Source organism: Scomber japonicus, chromosome 7 (assembly GCF_027409825.1).
Source record: "Scomber japonicus isolate fScoJap1 chromosome 7, fScoJap1.pri, whole genome shotgun sequence".
In the NCBI taxonomy this organism is placed as follows: Eukaryota; Metazoa; Chordata; class Actinopteri; order Scombriformes; family Scombridae; genus Scomber; species Scomber japonicus.
This window is the reverse complement of record NC_070584.1, coordinates 30,056,729-30,077,861: the sequence shown is the minus strand read 5'-3', so window position 1 is coordinate 30,077,861 and position 21,133 is coordinate 30,056,729. Positions and strand designations below refer to the sequence as shown.

The following is a 21,133-nucleotide window of genomic DNA, read 5'->3' as shown; positions in this document are numbered from 1 at the left end:
CGGTTTTTCGGTTTCACAAAGGACAACCCTCGGTCAGGCTGTCAGAAATGCAATATTTGAAGGGTATTGATAGACAAGCGCATACCTCATAATGACAGTCTCTCTATCTCTCTCTCTCTCTCTCTCTCTCTCTCTCTCTCTCTCTCTCTCTCTCTCTCTCTCTCTAATGAGGTAGGGCAGGCTAAACAACATCACAGCTGCTTGTAATGAAATTATACCTTACTTGTTTGAGTTATATTTTTAAATTTCATATTCAGTTGCTGCCTGTTGGGGTCTGCATGAATATTAAATGTGCTGCACACACACATACACAGAATATAAATGTTGAATAAGTGGAACACTCGAGACAAAACGTTTCTTTTTTTTCATTAATACTCACACATTGACTGTCAGTAATTTTCTGCCATGTCAGCTCATGTTCTTTTGCTGCTGCTACTGTATTGCTTGTTTTGTCATCTGCATGCAGATGATGAGGCCCCTGTACTACGAAGCTGAATTAACATACCCGGGATATCTCTCCGTTACCTGAGTTGATTTACCCAGACATTCGCCATGATGGCGAATGCCTGCGCTTATATAATGCTACAAAGCTGGTTATCAATTTGGTAATTTAACCCAGGGTTTTCCAATCTTGATCACTGCGCGCTCACATAAAGGGGTGGTGTTTGCAGCGAACATGGAGAAACCCTGCAGAGCAACCATGGAGGAGCAGATTTTCTTCAAAAATATGAAGAATTCAATCACATCATCCAGGCCAAAAGCAACACTGTTGCCGCAGCAAAAGCCAGGAAGGAATACTGGCAGAAAATTACCGACATTAAGTTTAATATTAAACATTCATTTGAAAATACAAACCTATTATGCGCTTAAACTATTTGAGTGAATGATGTCAAACCAACTGTAGGCCTATATCATACAGACTAATATCCCTCATGTGCCACAAGGATTCTTTTTTTAAATATATATTTTGGTAAATTTTTACAATTAAAATATATGAATACAATTCTGCTTTTCTGCACTTTTGCAGCGATTATTCTCAAGATGTTCTTATTGAGACTTTTTGTCAGGTTTCCTGACACAAGCTCTGAAACTGAAGTGGTGGTAAGGTTATTTATCCTATATGTAAAAAATTGACATCTCTCACGATCCGCGCACCAATGTCGACAGCATCTTCTAATGGGCAGGCCATTTTCCAACTGATTTGTCAGGAGGTGGTGCTTTCATGCTCCTTGATCTCTTTTCCAGAACATAACCTGCTCCGGAGCAGGTTAGCCGTTCAGCGTAAGTTACCATGGTGATTTACCCCGGCAAGAAGTGAACCAGCGTCGTAGGACGGAAAACCCAGAGTTAACCCTGAAGTTACCTCGATAAGAGAAAATCCAGCTTCGTAGTACAGGCCTTTCAAGTCGATATCGATGAAAAGCGCAGCAATATCCAACTATAACGCCATTTTGTTGGTGTTAAATCCCGTCTCCTGTGTGTTTAGACAGTCCAGGTAGAAACAGCTCCACCCTACCTAGAAGAGGAGGAGCAGGAAGAAGAGGAAGACTTTCTTAACAGAAATATGGTAAACAAGTTAGAATTGCAAAAAATGTCCCACATTACTGTAATCTACCCCAAACACATCTGTTTCTGTCAGGGAAACAATCACATGAAGTATTTTTCAAAAAATACAATTTGTTTTCATTGCCTTACTGTTTTTAATGTCCTTAATTGTGGTGCCATATTGATTTAGTTCTTGAGCACTTTGTTAAGATAAGATGATGGTCTAAAATTAAACAATAAAAACATCAACACAGACTTCAAAAACGTGCTTTCTTTTTTAATATTAAAACAAAACTCCAATCTATCCCCAAACATAAATTTGTTTTTATTAGCCACAGAAAAGTCTCATATAATATGATTTTACATAGATTACAGAAATGATGCAGGTATCACCATGACAGACAGCAGATGGCGCCATTTTAACTGTATCAAATGCTTCCAAACAACCACTTTCAACATAACTGCTTCACACTGATTCAGGGCTTCACAGAGCTTTGTTTTCCTCTACAAATACAGACTGAAGCTGTTATCTAGCCAGGACAACCATCCTAAACATACGGCCGGCTACATTAAAACAATTATACATTAAATTATCTGGACCATGAAAAATAATTTTGAGAAATATCTGAGACATAAATTGTTTTATTGCACTAAAGCAGTTTTGGATTGTGTCTGACTTAATAGCTGTTGTCTCATTAGCAGAGCACCGATATCAAAGTTAGACACTCATTACTCAAGTAGTCTTCACAAATTAAATAGTCTTTTCATCTGCATTGCGAGTACTTATTCTGATGTGTACATTTACCTCTAAGTAAGTAGCTACTTGTTACTTACAGAGCAACAACATTGTTTTTGGTTATTTTAAATAACTCCAGTCAGGAAGTTATAATTTGTAAATACACGTATTTGTTACTGTTCATGAATCAGACAGGATTATCATTAGGTAACTTTTTTTACTAAGCAGAAATAATGTGATTTGGGGCACAAAATGATCATGAGGGCTCACCAGTCCCACTAATGCAGCGGTCCTCCACTCCCACACACTGTACTGTCTGGTTACATTCAGCAGAATGTCGATCATCACAGGTGCAACACTGCAGGCCGTTTTTCTTCTCAACATCAGGGTCTGAAACAGAACAGGAGACATGACAGAAACTGTACAAGACACAAAGTGACTTATTGTTCTTCACTGTGACCAACATTAGACTGATACTACATGTGAGTGTGATTTTGTGTCTTTAAAAAGGAAACCTTTCACTTTACTTACAAGGTATGGTTTGATTGTTGCAGCCGTCTGTGTTACACACATGAACAGATGCAGCCATGTTTACAGTACCAATACTGTATGAAAATGTGTGCTTCCCTTCACTGACAAGGAGGGATGGCAAACACACAAATTCCTATTGAACTGAGTGACATTCCCATTTACTGTAAAATGAAACACAGACCAAAGTTAAGACTGTAACATATAAATCATATTTAAAACTGAATAAGTGAATGACATTAAAGAACAATCAGATTAATTTTTATACTTTTTACAGATACCTTGTGCGGCAACAGTAGCACACAGCTCAGTAGAGTCACATGAAAGTAAGACATTTTCCCTTATGTCAAACCCTTCACCATGCCAACACTGAAGCTGCAATTCATGAAATAAATCAGGGTGATGAAAACAAAAATTAAATGATGATGATGAACCTGAACTTGAACAAAAGTCAGCAGCTGGCAGACAAACAGTAGAGGTAAAAAGTGAGGGGAATGATGAACTAGCTGATGTGACACGTACCTGCAGAAATGCTGTTTTAAGAGTGAGTGAGGTTACCTGTGCTGGAGAGAGTCCAGATGAGAGTGAGAGACAGGATCAGCTTCATCATGGTGAGGGAATCTGCAGATTACAGGAAACACTTTATACAGTGAACCTGTGTTTTAAAAAAGGAAGTGACTGAACGCACTTGAATATTAAGGGTATTTCTTCAATTTCAAAGTCTCAAAAACATCACCCTTCTTGTTGTACAGCTGTAATAAATCCTAACCCTGTACAAAAAAAAACAAGACAGCTGGTACACAAGTTTAAGCTACTTTAAGTTAGCATTTACCATTTAGCATTTTATATAATGTTAGGAAAGATATGTCAAAAAACTTTCTAAAAAGAGTTTAAATAAATATTGGATCATAAAACGTGGTGGACATTCAGAAGTGAGCTTCTGATACTGATGACACCCACACCGCAGTTAAGTTGAATAACATCAAATGCAACTAAAATATTATTAAATAGCTATCATAAATGATTATAATGAAAACATCAATGCCATCAGTGCAACAAAATTGAAATCTGCCTTAAATGTCATATCAATAGAATTGCACAATTATTTTAATAAAACTCACCCAGTCAAATTTTAACACTCCCAGTTTGTCAACAGAAAAAGGAACACTTATAAAAACCTGTTGAATTTCTTGTTAAATGTCTCAAAGATAATAAATCTACACCGACAATTGTCCCAGAAGAAATGAAACACAATTGTCACAGCATAACCACACTTTGCATGTTTCCATGTTAGTTTGTTCAGTTTGTCAGAAAGCCATGCTGATAAAATCTCTCATTAAGCTCAAAAATCTTACATCTACCAATGTTCAGATACAACCACTCTCTTTTCCTGTCACAGAGTCCCACAAACTAAGCAAATGATCACTCGTTGCTTAAAATCAGAGTTTCATCCACAGTTCTTTATTTCTCTTTTCCCGGTGTATTAACTTTTTACAAGTATTTGCACTTTGTTTCCAGAAAAGAGATAATGAAATAAACATGTACAGCATAGATTGTGTTTGAGGGTAATGTCTGCAGTTATGATTAAAATGATAATTTACCAAACTGAAACATTCAAAATGTTTAAGGAATGTCACTGTGTAAATCAATGAAAAGATGATCAATGTATTTGGCCGACTTACACACATTACACAGCTGCTTTTGCTATTATAGTCGTTTCTATTAGTTCTAATATAAGGTAAGGGTAAAGAGTCCCAACAGCAAAGACACCACACTGAGTTTGACAGACCAAGCAGAGTTACAGAAGTTTCTTTCACAGTATTTTGGTTTATGGCGGAATTTAATTTTCATGAAGAACTCCAAGCGTCGAGTATCTTCACAGATGTTTGCAGAGACACATCCAAAGATATGTAGTGTTGCATTCTTGTTACGTCCATCTTCCGCTGTGGATGACAAAATCATCATCAAAAATCATTGTGAGACAACTGTTTAAAAAGTTGTTTTTTTTGGGTTTTTTTCAAATCTGCAGGAAATGGACACTTTGAAACTGCAGTAATGTGTTTGGAGGCACTACATGATTATCAAGGCTCACCAGTCCCATTAATGCAGCGGTCCTGCACTCCCACACACTCTACTGTCTTGTTACACACAGGAGAATGTGGATCATTACAGGTGAAACACTTCAGGCCGTTTTTCTCCTGAACACCAGGGTCTGAAACAGAACAGGAGACATGACACAAAGTGACTTCTTGTTCTTCACTGTGACCAACATTAGACTGATACTACATGTGAATGTGATTTTGTGTCTTTAAAAAGGGAAACCTTTCTCTTTACTTACAAGGTATGGTTTGACTGTTGCAGCCATCTGTGTCGCACACATGAACGGATGTTGTGATATTTATAACACCAACATTGAGTGAAACTGTGTGGTTTCCTTCACTGAGATGGGAAGATGGCAAACACAACCAACTGGGGAACTGAATGGAACGCCAATCCTTATTTGGTGTTAAGTCAAACACTGTAACATAGAAATCCCATTTAAAACTGAATAAGTAAATGACATTAAGTAACAATCAGATTTATTTTTATACTTTTTACAGATACCTTGTTGGGCAGTAGTCGCACACAGCTCAGTAGATTTACATGGAAGTAACTCTGTTGCATTTCCTGAAATCTGCCAACACTGAAGAGCTTCAGCTGCAAGTTATGAAATAAATCAGGGTGATGAAAACAAAAATTAAATGATGATGATGAATCTGAACTTGAGCAAAAGTCAGCAGCTGGCAGACAAACAGTAGAGGTAAAAAGTGAGCGGAATGATGAACTAGCTGATATGACAGGTACCTGCAGAAATGCTGTTTTAAGAGTGAGTGAGGTTACCTGTGCTGGAGAGAGTCCAGATGAGAGTGAGAGACAAGATCAGCTTCATCATGATGAGTAAATCTGCAGATTATAGGAAACATTTTATACAGTGAACAAATGTTTAAAAAACTGGACACATTTGAATATTAAGGGTATTTCTTCACTTTCAAAGTAGCATCAACCTTCTGTAAAAGAATATATGAATAAGACAACTGGTTAGAATTTGTAATCCAGAGCTATTGAATGGTAAGATATGTCCAAATTGCTTCACAATTTTAAGCTACTTTAAGTTGGCACAGCAAATTGTATAATTGTTACGAAAAATATGTCAACAGAGCTTTTATATTAAAAAGAAAGGATCATAAAACATGGTGGACATTCAGAAGTGAGCGTCTGATACTGATAACATCTACACTTCAGAACAGAAATGAGACAACATGATCATCAGTAGTTAAGTTGAATAAAACTAAAATATTATTAAATAACTATCATAAATGATTACAATGAAATCATCAAAATTAAAATATGCCTTGAGCGTCTTATCAATAAACTTGCACAATAATTTTAATAAAACTCACCCAGCCAAATTTCAACCCTCCCAGCTCGTCAACAGAAACAGGAACACTGATAAAGATGTGTTGAATTTGTTGTTAAATGTTTCGGAGATAATCTTTGCTCTACACTGAAAATTGTCGCAGAAGGACTCTCTCTTCTTTGTCTTCGCTTTTACAAACTTATACATCAACCAGTCATGCGTCAACCTCTTCACTGTTTATTCAAAGCCCAAAAGCACTGCTTTCCTCGGCTACATGATACCAGGAACATATTATCTGTGTTCCTTGTAACACCCACTACTTCGCCAAAACAGGATGGGTGAGGCGCAAGGAAACAGGAAGCCTGAATCAGACTGGATATCATCCTGTGAGGAGCCAGAGGAGAAAGATGATTATGTGATAGATAGACCATTGCATGCAAAATGTCTGTGTTGTGGCTGATGACATCTGATATGTGCATAAATATGGGATGTACAATAGATTTCTGGGGTTACCATTTCAATTCTACAAGTCGATGCATTAGTCTGATCTTTACACCCCACCCAGCACTTTGTTTCCAGTAAAGAAAGAATGAAATCGGTCTAATCAGCGGCAACACAGAGTCAGTCACACAAACACACAAACACACACACACACGCTGCCACTCTCTAGTGCGCACTCTTGCTCGTTCACTCCAGATTCCAGGAGACTATGTCTCATTTGCGGGTGTCATGGTGACACCATCAATATGCAGGAGACTCCTGGGGCCTGTTTCATGAAGCAGGTTCAACTAACTCTGAGTTAAAACCTTAACTCTAGGTTGACCAACTCTGAGCTGTCAAACTCATAGTTTTTGGTTTCGGTTTCATTGTGTACAGTAAGTTCAATCAACTCGGAGTCAGTCAAAAACAGGTTTTATGGACTCATGATGATGATAAAAAGAATAAAATGGGGAGACTGAAAGGAACAGCTCATGACCCTAAGCATACCACTTCATCTGTCAAACATGGTGGTGCAACACACACACACACACACACACACACACACACACACACACACACACACACACACACACACACACACACACACACACTACACGTATGCTATTATGTTAGTGTGTCTTTGTTCTAATAGAAGATAAGGGTAATGAGTCCAAACAGCAAAGTGATCACATTCGGTTTGACAGACCAGGCTGAGTTACAGAAGCTGCTTCCACACCATCAGTTTAGGATAAACAGATTTCCATCTGTTGTCTCTGGTTGCACAGCAGTTTGAGGACATTTTGTTGAGCAATTCTGATGTAATAGTCCCCACTCATTGATGATTTGGTTTATCTTATTTCACCATTAACTGTTAGAATATATTGTTTAAGGGGCGGTGGAGTTAAACGATGCGGCATGCAGTATCTTTTAAAGTAATCTAACAACGGTTCAGTCAACTTAATGAATCAACATCTTTCAAGGAGCTATGAAGTTGCGAAAGTTCAGTGTCAACATATTTCTTTTTTTTTTCTCAGCAGGACAACCATCCTAAATATATACAACCAACTACATTTACATAATTATATAATATCTGGACCAAAAAATAAATAAATTGATGTCGATAAGTGGTAGAAATATTTAAGACTTTAATTGTTTTAGTGCAATAAAGCAAAGCAACGATATCAAAGTTAGAAACTTACTCATTATTCATTAATCAAGTAGTTCACTAATTCAATATCTTTTTCATCTGCACTGTGAGTACTTATTCTGATGTGTACATTTACCTCTAAGTAAGTAGCTACTTGTAAACAGCTTTTAATCGGGATTGGATCCATTTAAACATAGTGGAAGCCAAGCTGCTCTCATCCAACATCCAACTCACTACAGACTCTTCCGTGGGAGCCAACCACCTTTATGCTCCTTATTCCCAACAACTATTATAATTTAAGTCCGAGCCTCCAAGCTAATCAGATCTTATAGTCTATGAGAACTTCCCTCCAGCCCAGTCTGGGTCAGTTGTTAATGTCATATTAGTCCATGTCCAACCCTACACAATATTGCTATTAATAGGCCATGGCACACTTAGCACAGAAAGAAACATCTTTTATGGAGCTTTCAAGTTACAGAAAGTTCAGTGTCAAAATGTATTTATATTTAAAAATAAATACATTGTAAAATCTATTTATTTAATATTGTTTTTCAGACAATACTCACTCATGCCAACTCAACATGATTCATATTTTTATAGTGCCATGATTATAGTTATGTTTTGGGACTCAAAGCACTTTGTTAAAATAAGATGATGGTCTTAGTTAAATAATAAAAACATCAACACAGACTTGAAAAACATTGTTTATTTTTTTAATATTAAAACAAAACTCCAATCTTTCCTCTAACATAAGTTTGTCTTTATTAGTCAATGAAAAGTCTTATGTAACATCATTTTACATGGATTACAGAGATAATGCAGGTATCACCATGACAGACAGCAGATGGCGCCAATTGTTAGAATATATTGTTGAAGGGTTGGTGGAGTTAACCCATGCAGTATGCAGTATCTCTTAAACAATGATTATTAACATAAACAAAAAAGCAAAGCTCAATAAGTTGTATTTTTGATAATATTGCAATAGCAGTACAACTTCTATTTTTTTAGGCCATTTCAACAGTGGTTAGGATATTGTAGTAGAAGCCTGTGACTTGCACCTTTTATTTATATACTTCTTTATTGACTTGATAAACATCCATCTAAGTTCACACAAGCACATAGATATTATTTAGGGGTTAAGAATCAAGAATCTATCTCATCTATTTGATTGACAGTGGCCTAGCAATGTAAGCTCAATGAAAAGGTGTTCGATATATACTTCTGCTATTATGATAGTTTCTATTCGTTCTAATAGAAGGTAAGGGTAAAGAGTCCCAACAGCAAAGAATTCACATTGAGTCTGACAGACCAAGCTGAGTTTCTTCTACATACCATATACCGGTAGACGTTTACATTGTGATTGGAATCACCACCTATTAAGAACAGCAAGCGACGAGTGTCTTCACAAATTTCGATGCTTCGCCATGAAATTTCAAACCCTCATAACTTGACTCCACATGCTCTGAGCTTTTCCAAATTTCATATGCTTGTTCAGCATCCTGGTCTGAACACATGTACAGTCTCATATTTAGTGACAGTCATAGTGCCACCTACTGGCGACAGGAAGTCACTTGCTTCATTCTTTGAATAATTACTCCCATAATCTTCATCCCATCCACTTCAAATTTACACAGAATCATCTTGAGACATTGGAGATGAAAAGTTATCAAAAGCTTTTTCGTCCGTCATTCCTGGTTGCCGTGGTGACGCGGCGAATTTCGATGCTTCGCCATGAAATTTCAAACCCTCATAACTTGACTCCACATGCTCTGAGCTTTTTTACACATGTAATATGCTGGTTCAGCGTCCTGGTCTGAACACATGTACAGTGTCATATTTAGTTGCCCCCTACTGGCAACAGGAAGTCACTTGCTTCATTCGTTCACTAATTACTCCCATATTGGTAAATATTTACACCTGAAATTGACTCAGCTGAGACATTCAGCTGACGTTCATCGCTGCTTGCAGCTTTAATTATTATTATTATTAGAAGTAGTAGTAATATTAATGTTAAGCACACGTGTGCAATCTAATGCAATACAACACAATACCACAGCTCTGCTATAAATTCTACATTTATGAAGCTTAAACAGTTTCAGTTTTTGTTATCATTGTCAGGAAGGTGATTATACTACTTTAGGTTTATTATTGAGGTTGCAGTGGGTGATCATGGTGTATGAGGTTGCATTATGTTGAATGGTGTTCCTAATATTTTGCCCACCCCATTAACATACATGAGAGGGGAGAAATATTAGGAACAATAAACATAAAGCAGAATTATCACCTTTTTGACAACTGGGAAAAAAAGTATAATTTTTGGCAGAGCTGTTGTATTGGATTGAATTAGATTGCACCGGTGTAGCTAATAAAGAGGTTGGTGACTGTAGAAGCACTATAAGTGGTGCAGTATAATATACACACTGTTTCCCTATTGGAGTAAAAGTAAGAAAAAAGTTGCCTTGTTCACTTGGATGAGGACATTTAATCAGCTTGTGACAACCTGCTCTAATGCTCTGTTGTGATTGTCAGGTAGCAACTCTTTCTTCAAAGCGTTAAATGAACTGTAAACACTATGCACGCGCAGCCGCGAGCCTCAAAAAACTGCCGTGACCCGGATTCGAACCGGGGTTGCTGCGGCCACAACGCAGAGTACTAACCACTATACGATCACGGCGAGCTGTCTTTGGGACTGGTGAAGGGGTATGTGGACTTCATTTAGTACTTGCCTCTGTGAAAGAGTGAAACTGAAAGAGGATGAATTTGCCACTGCGTCATATGATGGTCTATTCATCTAATAACATGTTAACTCAAAAATTAGCCAATTTAAATGATGATAGAGATGATTAATCGCCCGCTGTGAGGCATTATTAAACCATATGGAAAGAAAGACTTAATAGGCTTAATTACATCTTAGCTGAGCTTTCTGTCAGTTTTTTATTTTTTGGGGAGTTTTTTTTTTTTTTTTTACAACATTAGCAAGACTGAAAATGTGATTTCAGAGCGGGGAAGGGTTTTTTTTTTTTTTTTTTTAATCGCTCATTCTTTAATTGATGATAACATTATGATGGAAGCATAATATAAGAGTCAGACTCATTCATTAGTGTAGCTGTAGGCCTAATGTTCGACTTAAAATCTAATGTGAAAAACCTTAAATATAAAAACTGGTATAACTTTATTGTTCTATCAGCATTATCTAAGGTGCATTAGGTGGTTAATAAGGAGATGAAAATGAATTTAGTGTTAATGAGAAAATTATAATTAATATAATATGATTAAACTAGTTTCAAAGCAAATCTAGTATCAGAATATCACTGTGTGTGTATGTATGTGTGTGTGTGTGTGTGTCACTTGATCTGTATTAGCAACCTCAGCTGTGTGCTGGCACTAAAATAGAAACCAGTTCAGGTTACAGGATGAATATTATCAACACTTGGGGAAAATAGTCTTGCTGATATGTTTAATCAGTGTCATGTGACTCAGGTTGATGTTTACCCATCACACCTTCGGTCAAAATGATTGTGCATAAGAGTGGATATGGGACTGTCGGTCGTCTGTAGGGCGGAGCCATAACATTGTGAGTAAGAGGGAAACTTAAAAGGCCCTGCTTAACTTTAAGTCTTCATTTCAAATTAATGACACTAAAGCAAAATTATTGGACATTTTGCCATTTATATTGTGATGGACCTGCAAAACCTGCAGCTGACCAATAAAGAGTGAAAGTTTCATACAGTGTTTAAACTTAAATATCCCAAACTATTGCTAATATTACTACATTTGTTTCAGGTTAAAAGTTTTGACTGTGAAATTAAAACAAATGTAGAATATGATAAACATTTTCTGTGAACTCTTTACCAGTGAATGCCAAATTGGGTCCTTGAGGAGGTTCCAGGGGTCCCTAGCAGAAAGGTGAATAACTTATTTTCACTGTAAAAAATCTCATCAGATGGGGGAACCTGGGACAAAATCTCATCATATGAGGGTCTGGAGTTTAGGGGTCCTTGATATGAAAAGTTTGAGACCTGCTGCTCTACACATATTACTTCTGTCATAATTTGATACCTTAAACTATCTGTCTGACTTTGGTGGTAATTAAAAAAAATCATGCAAAAACACACTGTGTGCCAGCTTCATTTTACAATACTTTACCGATACTGTAAAGGCTCACAAAAATGGTTTTAAAATCTTTAAACAAACATGGACAATATGAAAATGATCAGCTTTAAATGAAACATAAACCAATGTTGTTTCTATTGATGTAATTCCCAAAATCTGTAGGGCTAATAAGCTTTTATTGTACTATTAACTTGTAGTTTAATGTGGAAAGGATTAGTCTTTTTTTAAATGACATGTCAGAACCTACTTCAGAATTAAAAACATAATAAAAGATTCAATCTGCAAAATAATTCTGGGAAGGAAAAAATACAACATCAAGATCATTAGTGTAAAAGTTTTCAAACAATAACTTTAATCTGATTATTTACAAGGATTATTATGGTTATCACACATTTTACTTCAAGATCACAATTTCTTTGCCTTTCATAACTTATTCAAACATGCTTTGGAGCAAAGATGTTTTGTAGCACCTAATGAATTAAAGATAAATGGTCTTGGTCTATCCGATCAAAGCCGGAGTCTGTCTACACCCAGATTGTGTCTGCGAGGTCCGGGACAGGAGCCGGCTGCTGGGGCAGATCTACGAGGTGCCGCCCGAAGCACCACAGTCCCTAAGGAGACTCTGGGCTTGGATCCGGCTTGGTCTGAGGTGGATGTGGTCGAGTGCGTGTGCTCATGTGGGTGCAGATGTGTGTGGTTGAGGTGTTGATGCTCAGTGTGCTTGCTGTCTGCCTTTGCATGGGCCTGCTCCTCCTCCTCCGCAGCCTGCAGAGGAAGAGTAAAGAGAAAATGAAACTGTGTGATTAACTGTTCCAGCTTCTGTTAATCTTCAGAAGCTTTAAAGGAACACATTGATGAGATCAGAGAGACTGAACCATTAAACTAAAACAATCAGCGCTGAGAGACAAAGAAGCTCTGTAAAGATGTGGAATTGGATGGTATTTCTCTCTGTGTTCAACACTAAAAGCACCATTTTCACATTATGCATCTCATTTGACTCAGTGTTAAAATAATATACATTCATTACTGGAGCTTTGAAGAAATGCTGTAAAAGGCTCAGCTTCTCAGAGATATATGTAATAGAATAATAGATAGAGTAGAAGAACTAATTTGATGCTTTTACCCATTTAAATGTCAGATTATATTAACTGGTGTAGTGTGGTGCAGCGCTGCAGCTTAAGCGGGTACCTGAGGCTCGTAGATCTCACACTTCACCTCCACAGGATTATGATACTGAAATAAACTGTCCTTCTTTCCGACAGGGAGTCTGATATCAAACTGGTCTTCGTGAGCCATGTGTGAGCCCACACAGAAGCCTCGATGCTGAGAGATGAGAAATTAAGAATGGTTGAATCTGCATTGAACACTTGGAGGCGTGCTGTTGTTTTGAGCCAGAGAAGAGCAACGTCTGGACAAGCAGGGACCACCACAACTGAAAAGGTAACACTAAACATACTTTTTTTAAGCTTTAAGATACTGTCTTTAAGATAGTGTTGCTGTCACTACTCGATACGTAGCTCTAGTGAGACACGAAGAAGAAATAACAATGGAGGAACTTTTTGAGGAAAGGTTGTGCGAGTTGGTTAGAAACTTTAAACATATCGTTTTTGTCTTTTATGCAAGAGGAACATTATCAATATCTCCTCCACAGTCGCCATGTTTGTTTTTGAGTTTGTTGTTGTCATAAACGTTTGACTCTGCGCTGCCCCCTGGTGGATGTATTGGTTAACATCCATGCCAACGTAAAGGACGCATGGAAGTATGTGAGCAGTGATGGTAAAACCGTTTGAAACGGACATATACATTTTCGTACATACGTTGAGCATAAATGGGCCTTTATACTGTTAAATACCCTGCTTGAAGTGCTTGTAGTTACTGCAAGTCTTATTGTATGTATCATGCAGTAAAACATATATTAAAACCCTCTCATACATTTACAGATTTAAGTGTGTTATACTTACAGCAAACTGACAGTCCATAGGTGGGCAGTTGCTCAGTTCACTGGCATCTGTTTTCTTTGAACAGACAGTCTCCACGATGGTGAACTCCACAATGTAGGATGGACCCACAACCCACTGACAAAGCACAAAGAGACACACACACATGCACATACCGAAATACAGGCACACAAATGTTATAATGACACAACACGGCTATAAACAATCTGCTAAAGTGAGTCATTATGGGGGAAAAAAGATCAAACCTGTTTACCCACATGTCCAGTATCTTCCAGACACATATTTTAAAGCAGTATACTTTCTTCTTTTTTTGCACAAATGCAGTTAGCCGCTTACATCTACTGGACACACTGATTGCAAATGACAAATGTAAAACGGGGCTACTCCGAGTAGAAGAGGCTGCATAAAGACCCAGCAGAGGATTAAAACGTTTTGAACTCTAGATCATGCAAAGATATTCGAGTTGAGCCCCAGAATGAAAATGCATGTTATGTCCTCTTGAACATTTCTACTCAGTCTTGCGATGTGGACTTAAAAAGAAAAGGCCACTGCAATGGGACACTGCTACAGGCTGCAACAGAAGCTTTCAAATGTGGATGATTTGGTTTTAACTTTGAAAAACAACGCCTCTTTCTTGAGGGAATGAAAAGCAAATGTAAAAAAAAAAGATTTTCAAGAAGGTTTCAAGAAGCAAAATCTTTTCTCAGTCACCACTGCTCAGTTCTTTACCCACACACTCATTTAACCCTTGTGTCGTCCTCCCGGGTCAAATTGACCTCATCTCTCTTTTGATTGTTCCTTCTTTCCTTCCTTCTTCCCTCTTTCTTTGCTCTCTCCTCCTTTCATCCTCCCTTCCTTCCTTCCTTACTCCTTTCCTCCCTCTCTCCTTACTCCTTTCTTCCCTCTCTCCTTCCTCATTCCTTCCGTCGTTCTTTCCTCCATTCCTTCCTTTCCTTCCTCCCTTTCTTCTCTCCTTACTTCCTTCCTCTTTCCTCCCTCCTTACTTCTTTCCTTCCTTCCTAACATAAAACTTGTCCAAATAACCTTCTTAATTCCTTCCTCATTCCTTCCTTCCTCTTTTCCTCTCTCCCTCCCTCCTTACTCCTTTCCTCCCTGTCTCCTTACTCCTTTTCTTCTTTCCTTCCTTCCTTCCTTTCTTCCTTCCTTCCTACCTACTCCTTTTCTTCTTTCCTTCCTTCCTACTTACTCCTTTCCTTCTTTCCTTCCTTCCTTCCTTCCTACCTACTCCTTTCCTTCCTTCCTTCCTTCCAACCTACCTACTCCTTTCCTTCCTTCCTTCTGTCCTTCCTTGACCTGAGGACAACAGGAGGGTTAATTGCTTTACTCACTCTATTCATCTATGTATCTACCTGTGAACTGGCTTTTGTAATGTTCTCCAGAGAGAAGTAGTTGACCAGGCGGCTCTCCTCATTGAACCTCTGCAGGGAGAGATTTGCTGTCTCCTTGATGACGGGTTCATTCAGGTTATCAGCTGTGGGACAGTCCGGACACACATCCACCACTGCAGTGGCAGGAACTAAACCCAAGGATCAGAGGGGTCAAAGGTAAATGGATCATAATCCAGCTAAAAAACACTTTTCTTGTACTGTGACACATAGTGCTTGCCTTCTTCTTCAAAATTTTGCAATATGGACCCTCATATCCCCTCCAGCACCCCAAACGTCTCTGTGATAATTTACTTTACCCAGATGTGTTTCCTTCACTAGGCCAAATTGAATGAAATAAAACATAATAGTCTATTTTGTCAGTAAGATCTTCTGTAAAACCACTCAGCGATGATATATTATTTGCTTCAGGGAGGCATTTAAGGACAGAGCACACACTATACTTTTTTAATTTCACACCTCACTAACATTTACAGAATCAAAAGGCTACCCAAATAGACTTGCAACACTTCATATCACAGGGACCTTTTATATGTTTTTTTGTGTTATCATATAAATGGAAAGCGCACAAATGATGTTTAAATTAGCCATTTTTCTACCTTCACGGAGTGCACAGGAGTAGCTCCGAAGTTTGATTTCAGTACCAACGTGGACAGATACCTCACACTCGCCATACACCTAAAAGATACAAACACAGAGACGTACTGTAGGTATAAACACATACACATATAACCATACTGAAGGTGTAGACATATACACATACACCAGCTCATAAATACTCTTAAAGCTGAAAAGTGAAGATACATCAACATGTAGTACTTACTGGAACATCACTGATGTCTCTGACTTCACACTGTTTCCATGGTTTCCTGCTGGTAATGTGGCATTTGGTCTCCATGACATCAATGGTCAGTTTGTAGAGCAACCCACCTTTCTCCTGCACACACACACACACACACACACACACACACAAACACACATGCACACTTCTTATTTCCTCACCTTTAAAAATGGCAAGAATTCGTGTTTTGTGCATGTGTGATGTGTGTGTCTGTATGTGTGTGCGTGTGTGTGTGTGTGTGTGTGTGTGTGTGTGTGTGTGTGTGTGTGTGTGTGGGAGTGTTTGCCCTCACCTCTTCAGGAGTGTGTGAGAGGTCATAAAGTCTATTGAGGCTCAGGATGTATCCATGTGTCCCGTCCCGGTTGATCTGCTCCAGAGCCTCTTCTGCCACCCTCACCGCCTCAGGGCTTGTGCAGCCTGGAGGTTCTGGCCTGGCTCTGCCCCCCTGCTGCAGCACAGCCAGACACAGGACCAGCAGATACACACTCATTATCAGACACAAACAACACAGACACACACACACACACAGAGGTCACAATAACCCAAATAAACAAATGACTAACACCTATTTTGACAGACGGCCTTGTCTATAAATTTGTCTGCTGCAAGACATGTAATCCTAGTTTTTCGAGACAGATACATGTGAGGCTGATGCTGAACTTTCCCCTCTCTCCAAAAGGATGAGCAAACAGATGCTATCTGCTGCTCTGCAGGCCAATGGCTGGCTCAGACTGATTGCAGGGTCATAGTGCACCGGGGTACAGGGGATATTAACCAACCAAAGGAAAGCTCATTCAGCAAAGTACATTTATTGAATGTGAGAATATCATAATTTGGATTTTCCAGAGTCCTGTTTGAATCAATATGTCATTGCAAACCTCTGTTTTGACAATCAAATACCTGAAAAGTTTGCAGCTTGCTTCTCAGCAGACGATGAGAGCTGCAGTCAATTCATAGCAGATACAAAAGAATTTCATTGAGTCACATTGAGGAAAAAAGATCAAAACATAGAAACTGCTCCACTTCTCTGCAGTTTGTCTATATGTTCAGTATCTTCCAGACACATATTTTAAAATAATACCTATAACCTGCTTTTTTTTTGTACTAATGGACTTAACTGCCTGCCTTTATTGGACACACTGATTACGAATGACAAATGCAGAAAGCTAACCTAACTATCCCTTAAATAGGCAAGTGAAATATGACATTTTTTTCAGTTTGTACTCTATATCTCCTGAGATACATTGCCCATTTAGGATTTAGAAAAAAATAACAGTAATTGCTCTTTTGCAAAACATTTGAGTTACGTTTTCATCAAAAAAGTGAAAAAAACAACAAAATCCTGTGTGTGTGCGCGTGTGTCCCTTGTCACAGTTTACTTTTGAGGATGCATTTCCAACTTAGTACCAGTTAATTGATGATGGCTGGTCCAACTGGGGACAAAAACTAGAGACAAAACTACAGACTTCATCTCTCTGTTGACAGAAAATTAAAAAAAGAAGAATAAATATTGAACACCTTTAAACTTTTGATTATTTGTGGAGTATAGGCCTAGAAACATCAGTATATTTGTGAATGATTGAACCCTGTTTTAAACAACTGTCTGGACTAATGCATTGGAACATTTATTTCCTAGGCTGTGCGCAACACACTCCTATAGGGCCTATAGGACACAGAAACCATTTAAGACTGACAAATGCAAACAGATAACTATGATATAGAGACAAATAAAAGCTGTGTATTCAGCTGCATCAAGGCAAAATCAATTTGGATGGATGGGATGTTTTTGTTGCTATTTTGATATTTACGTTTTTTTTAAAAAATTCAAATTGCCTCTGTTAAAATGTTCACATGTAACTCACATTTCAAACTGTTGACACAAGTGACAATTTCAGTCACACAGTAAGTAATGTTGCTAATATTTGCTAACATTAGCCACCATTAAGCTATTTGTCCTTACAGACCAGCAGACATCCTTAACTGATAAAGATGGTTCCTCCAAATGCCGATCTGTAGCACCAAACAGCCTTTAGTCCTTCCTTCCTTCCTTCCTTCCTTCCTTCCTCTTTTTCTCCATCCCTCCCTCCTCACTCATTTTCTTCCTTCCTTCCTTTCTTCCTCCCTCATTTCCTTCCTTCCTTCTTCCTTTCCTCCATCCCTCCCTCCCTCCTTCCTCCCTTCCTCCTTCCTTCCTTCCTTCGTTGACCCGAGGACAACAGGAGGGTTAACTGGAAATTACAAAACTTTTCTTCATTGGGATTTATTTTGTAGTCAGACACGAGTGGGTGAGTGTAGTTTAAACAGTGCTAGCATCGCTGTTGTTGTGTGTTGTGGTGTGTGAAAATTTAGACTTGAACGCTGCTTTCATTTGAAAATGAGTCATTTGATTAAAACAACCCATGCTTACATGTCAGCCATGCAAATGATTATTGTTGTCTCTCAGTAGCAAATTCTCCAAAACCTTTTGGGTTGGGGGTAGATGGTCCCAGTTCATTTCCTGTTGCCCACACTCATTCAATGTTGGTTTCTTTTAATCATGAAGGTTACCCAAACAGTTTGGTCGACTCTCATCCAGCTACTGGAGGGTACAAAGTCTTCAACAAGCAAATGCTAAAATGACATGTATTATTTGGATTGCAATGACTCTGGATTCCTCACCCAACACCCACACCCATTTTATCCATTTTCTGTGTAGTGCTTTTTGCAATCCCATTTCATAATTCAATGACCCCATTAGTCCACACTATTTTCCGTTATGCTTACTAAACCCTTGTAAGCTTGGCCTTATTGACATTATTCTCAGACATATTGTGCAACTGGAAAAAAAAAGCTGACACGTGACAAACCAATCAATTTAAATGGATATACTCAGTGGTCATGACTCTGATTCTCTTACATTTTTTGTCTCTCAGCTGTACTTTACACTGTTGAAAGGTAACCAAGTGTTACAAAGTGTTAAAGGATTATAGGCAGCAGTGATTGGAAAAACTGGGAGAGACTGAAGGAGATGACATGTGACAAATGCCTGAAAAGCCAAGACTAGTGATCCACTTAAATGCCCCCTAAACAAATTTCTTGAATCAATTGAAAATATGGGTTCTTTTCAGGGTTGAAAACACAAAAGCGATTGCCCTTTTCTTGGTCAATAGAAAATATTTGATTGTGAGGTGGACCATTACGAGTGTCCCATGTCGGATTCACCAAACACTTGTAAATGAACTGTGTAAACATGATGAATCCCATCTCTTCTAAATGAGTTCAAGAGAATAATACATTTGCACAATTGACACCCCCAAGCGAGTTGTAGACGAGCACAATTCATAAAAATGGCACCTAAAAGCCAAAAAGAAGAACTGCATGAGCGCCGAGATTAACGTCCCGTTGTCAGAAATAGAAGAACGGAGGAAAAGTTACTCTTGCAGTAATCTCTGTCTCATCTGTTCAACGTGTCATTGCAGAAATGTTAAAAAAAGTGGTTTGACATGAAATTGGACCCCAAAAGACGTCTCTTAAATAATTATTGTTGTCTCTCAGTAGCAGTTTGTCATCAGTAGATGACCAGTTCATTCAGTGTGGGTTTCCTTTGATCATGAACGTGACCCAAGTATTACCAAACAGTTTGGTTGGCTCTATGGACACTATTTCATGTCATGCTTGATAAAACCTTGTAGATTTAGCCTTATTGACATTATTCTTTCATTCATTTTCCATTCCTGTCATTGGGCTACATGTCATTAGTTAAACCCTGGACAGGTCGCTAGTCCATGTCAGCTTATTGATATTATTCTCAAACATGTTGTGCAACTGGAAAACAAAGAAAAATACACAGACACATGTCAAACCAAACGATTTAAATTGCTATACTCAATGGTCAGGACTTATTTGCCCAGTTCATCCTCGTACAAAGAGTTAATATTTTCCAGGATTCAAATATTCTCAAAAAGCCTAGTGTCTCGTTTTGTGTACCTTGATGCAGATTTGGTTCCATTTGGGATCCAGAAACTTTTCTATCATCCCATTACAAATCTAAGTGCGTTTTTTGTTTGTTGTTGTTTTACACCAGCTTTGTATCCTATGGTTACAGGAGCATTTATCACAACACAAAGAAAGAATGCAGCTTAGAGTGTAACCACAGAGCAGACCCCAGGAAGAGTAGCTGTTGCCTGGGTAACAGCTAATGGGGATCCAAATAAACTAAACTAAACTAAACCTGACTTATGTACCATGCCAGTACATTGTGTACTGTAGGTACACGTGTAGATGCATCTTGTTGGGAAAAGTCTGTCAAAACAGAAATAATACTGTATCTGTATCTATATGTGTGTGTGTATATGTGTGAAGAATAGAAACTGTTATCATCAAGAAGGTATTTTGGTGTTATTTTGGTATACTGCAGACACTGTCGCCATATTATTGGAATAGCCACTCGTCTGAGGATTATGTTTTGTTTAGACAATCCATCTGCTGCATGTCATTGTTCAGATAGTAGTGATGGGAAACACTGGGAGAAACATAGATGGAATCGGTGCTGGGACATGGCCAAGACTGGTGATCCACTAAAATGCCCCAAAACAAATTTCTTTGATTAAGTCTTTGTCAAAAAAAGAAAAACAAGCACAGAATGAGTGTTTGCGGTATCATTTATTGTTTAGTGCAACCAAGCACAGATGACACATAAACAGATAACTTAAAGAAACAACCTTTCATGTGTACCAGGCTTGATTGTGTGATTGAGTAAAATAATGTTAAGATCTGTTTAGGAAGGTTCCTCCAAGTGAATATGACTGTATTATATCACCAGGGTTCTTGCTGATTTTTTTGCACTCTGCTTTTATAAGATAACAAAAGTGAAGAGAGAAAGGAAAGGTGAAATGTTTTATGTTTTCAACAAACCGCTATTTGTTGAAAGGAAAGTGGTTGAGGTGCATTGTTTTATCTGCTAATGTGTTTGGAGCAAATGATTTCCAGTCTTCACTACACTA

At 38.2% G+C, this 21,133-nt stretch overlaps 2 protein-coding genes and 1 non-coding gene across 4 annotated transcripts; all 3 read right to left on the bottom strand.

Moving 5' to 3' along the window:
• Positions 1-4,254: 4,254 nt before the first annotated feature.
• On the bottom strand, positions 4,255-9,337 carry LOC128361983 (uncharacterized). Of its 2 annotated transcripts, none has more exons than XM_053322596.1 (6): positions 9,166-9,337; positions 5,690-5,752; positions 5,414-5,506; positions 5,148-5,327; positions 4,902-5,021; positions 4,255-4,752 (listed from the first exon to the last, which is right to left on the bottom strand). In XM_053322596.1, the coding sequence occupies exons 2-6, from the start codon at positions 5,739-5,741 to the stop codon at positions 4,538-4,540; spliced, it is 660 nt and encodes a 219-aa protein (XP_053178571.1). In that variant the 5' UTR covers positions 5,742-5,752; positions 9,166-9,337; the 3' UTR covers positions 4,255-4,537. The 2 variants fall into 2 exon arrangements, with proteins under 2 accessions (XP_053178571.1, XP_053178570.1); XM_053322595.1 differs by lacking the exon at positions 9,166-9,337 and adding an exon at positions 6,250-6,934.
• A 1,098-nt stretch (positions 9,338-10,435) lies between these two features.
• Positions 10,436-10,507, bottom strand: trnah-gug (transfer RNA histidin (anticodon GUG)). Its single transcript has one exon. It is a non-coding gene; the product is annotated as a tRNA-His (tRNA).
• A 1,768-nt stretch (positions 10,508-12,275) lies between these two features.
• si:ch211-284e20.8 (uncharacterized protein LOC563738 homolog) lies at positions 12,276-16,834 on the bottom strand. Its single transcript, XM_053322591.1, has 7 exons — positions 16,444-16,834; positions 16,134-16,247; positions 15,910-15,988; positions 15,275-15,441; positions 13,908-14,021; positions 13,135-13,269; positions 12,276-12,711 (listed from the first exon to the last, which is right to left on the bottom strand). Exons 1-7 carry the CDS (start codon positions 16,639-16,641, stop codon positions 12,454-12,456), a joined length of 1,065 nt encoding a protein of 354 aa, XP_053178566.1. The 5' UTR covers positions 16,642-16,834; the 3' UTR covers positions 12,276-12,453.
• Positions 16,835-21,133: the final 4,299 nt, after the last annotated feature.

Bases quoted from the DNA above. Each gene is read 5' to 3' on its own strand.
- LOC128361983 (XM_053322596.1), bottom strand. From the start codon at position 5,741: ATGATGAAGCTGATCTTGTCTCTCACTCTCATCTGGACTCTCTCCAGC. The intron at 5,507-5,689 runs GTAACCTCACTC...CATAACTTGCAG, and splicing joins CTGGACTCTCTCCAGCACAG to CTGAAGCTCTTCAGTGTTGG. The intron at 5,328-5,413 runs GTATCTGTAAAA...TCTATGTTACAG, and splicing joins TGCGACTACTGCCCAACAAG to TGTTTGACTTAACACCAAAT.
- si:ch211-284e20.8 (XM_053322591.1), bottom strand. From the start codon at position 16,641: ATGAGTGTGTATCTGCTGGTCCTGTGTCTGGCTGTGCTGCAGCAGGGG. The intron at 16,248-16,443 runs GTGAGGGCAAAC...GTGTGTGTGCAG, and splicing joins TCTCACACACTCCTGAAGAG to GAGAAAGGTGGGTTGCTCTA. The intron at 14,022-15,274 runs GTAGATACATAG...GTGCTTTGTCAG, and splicing joins TTACAAAAGCCAGTTCACAG to TGGGTTGTGGGTCCATCCTA.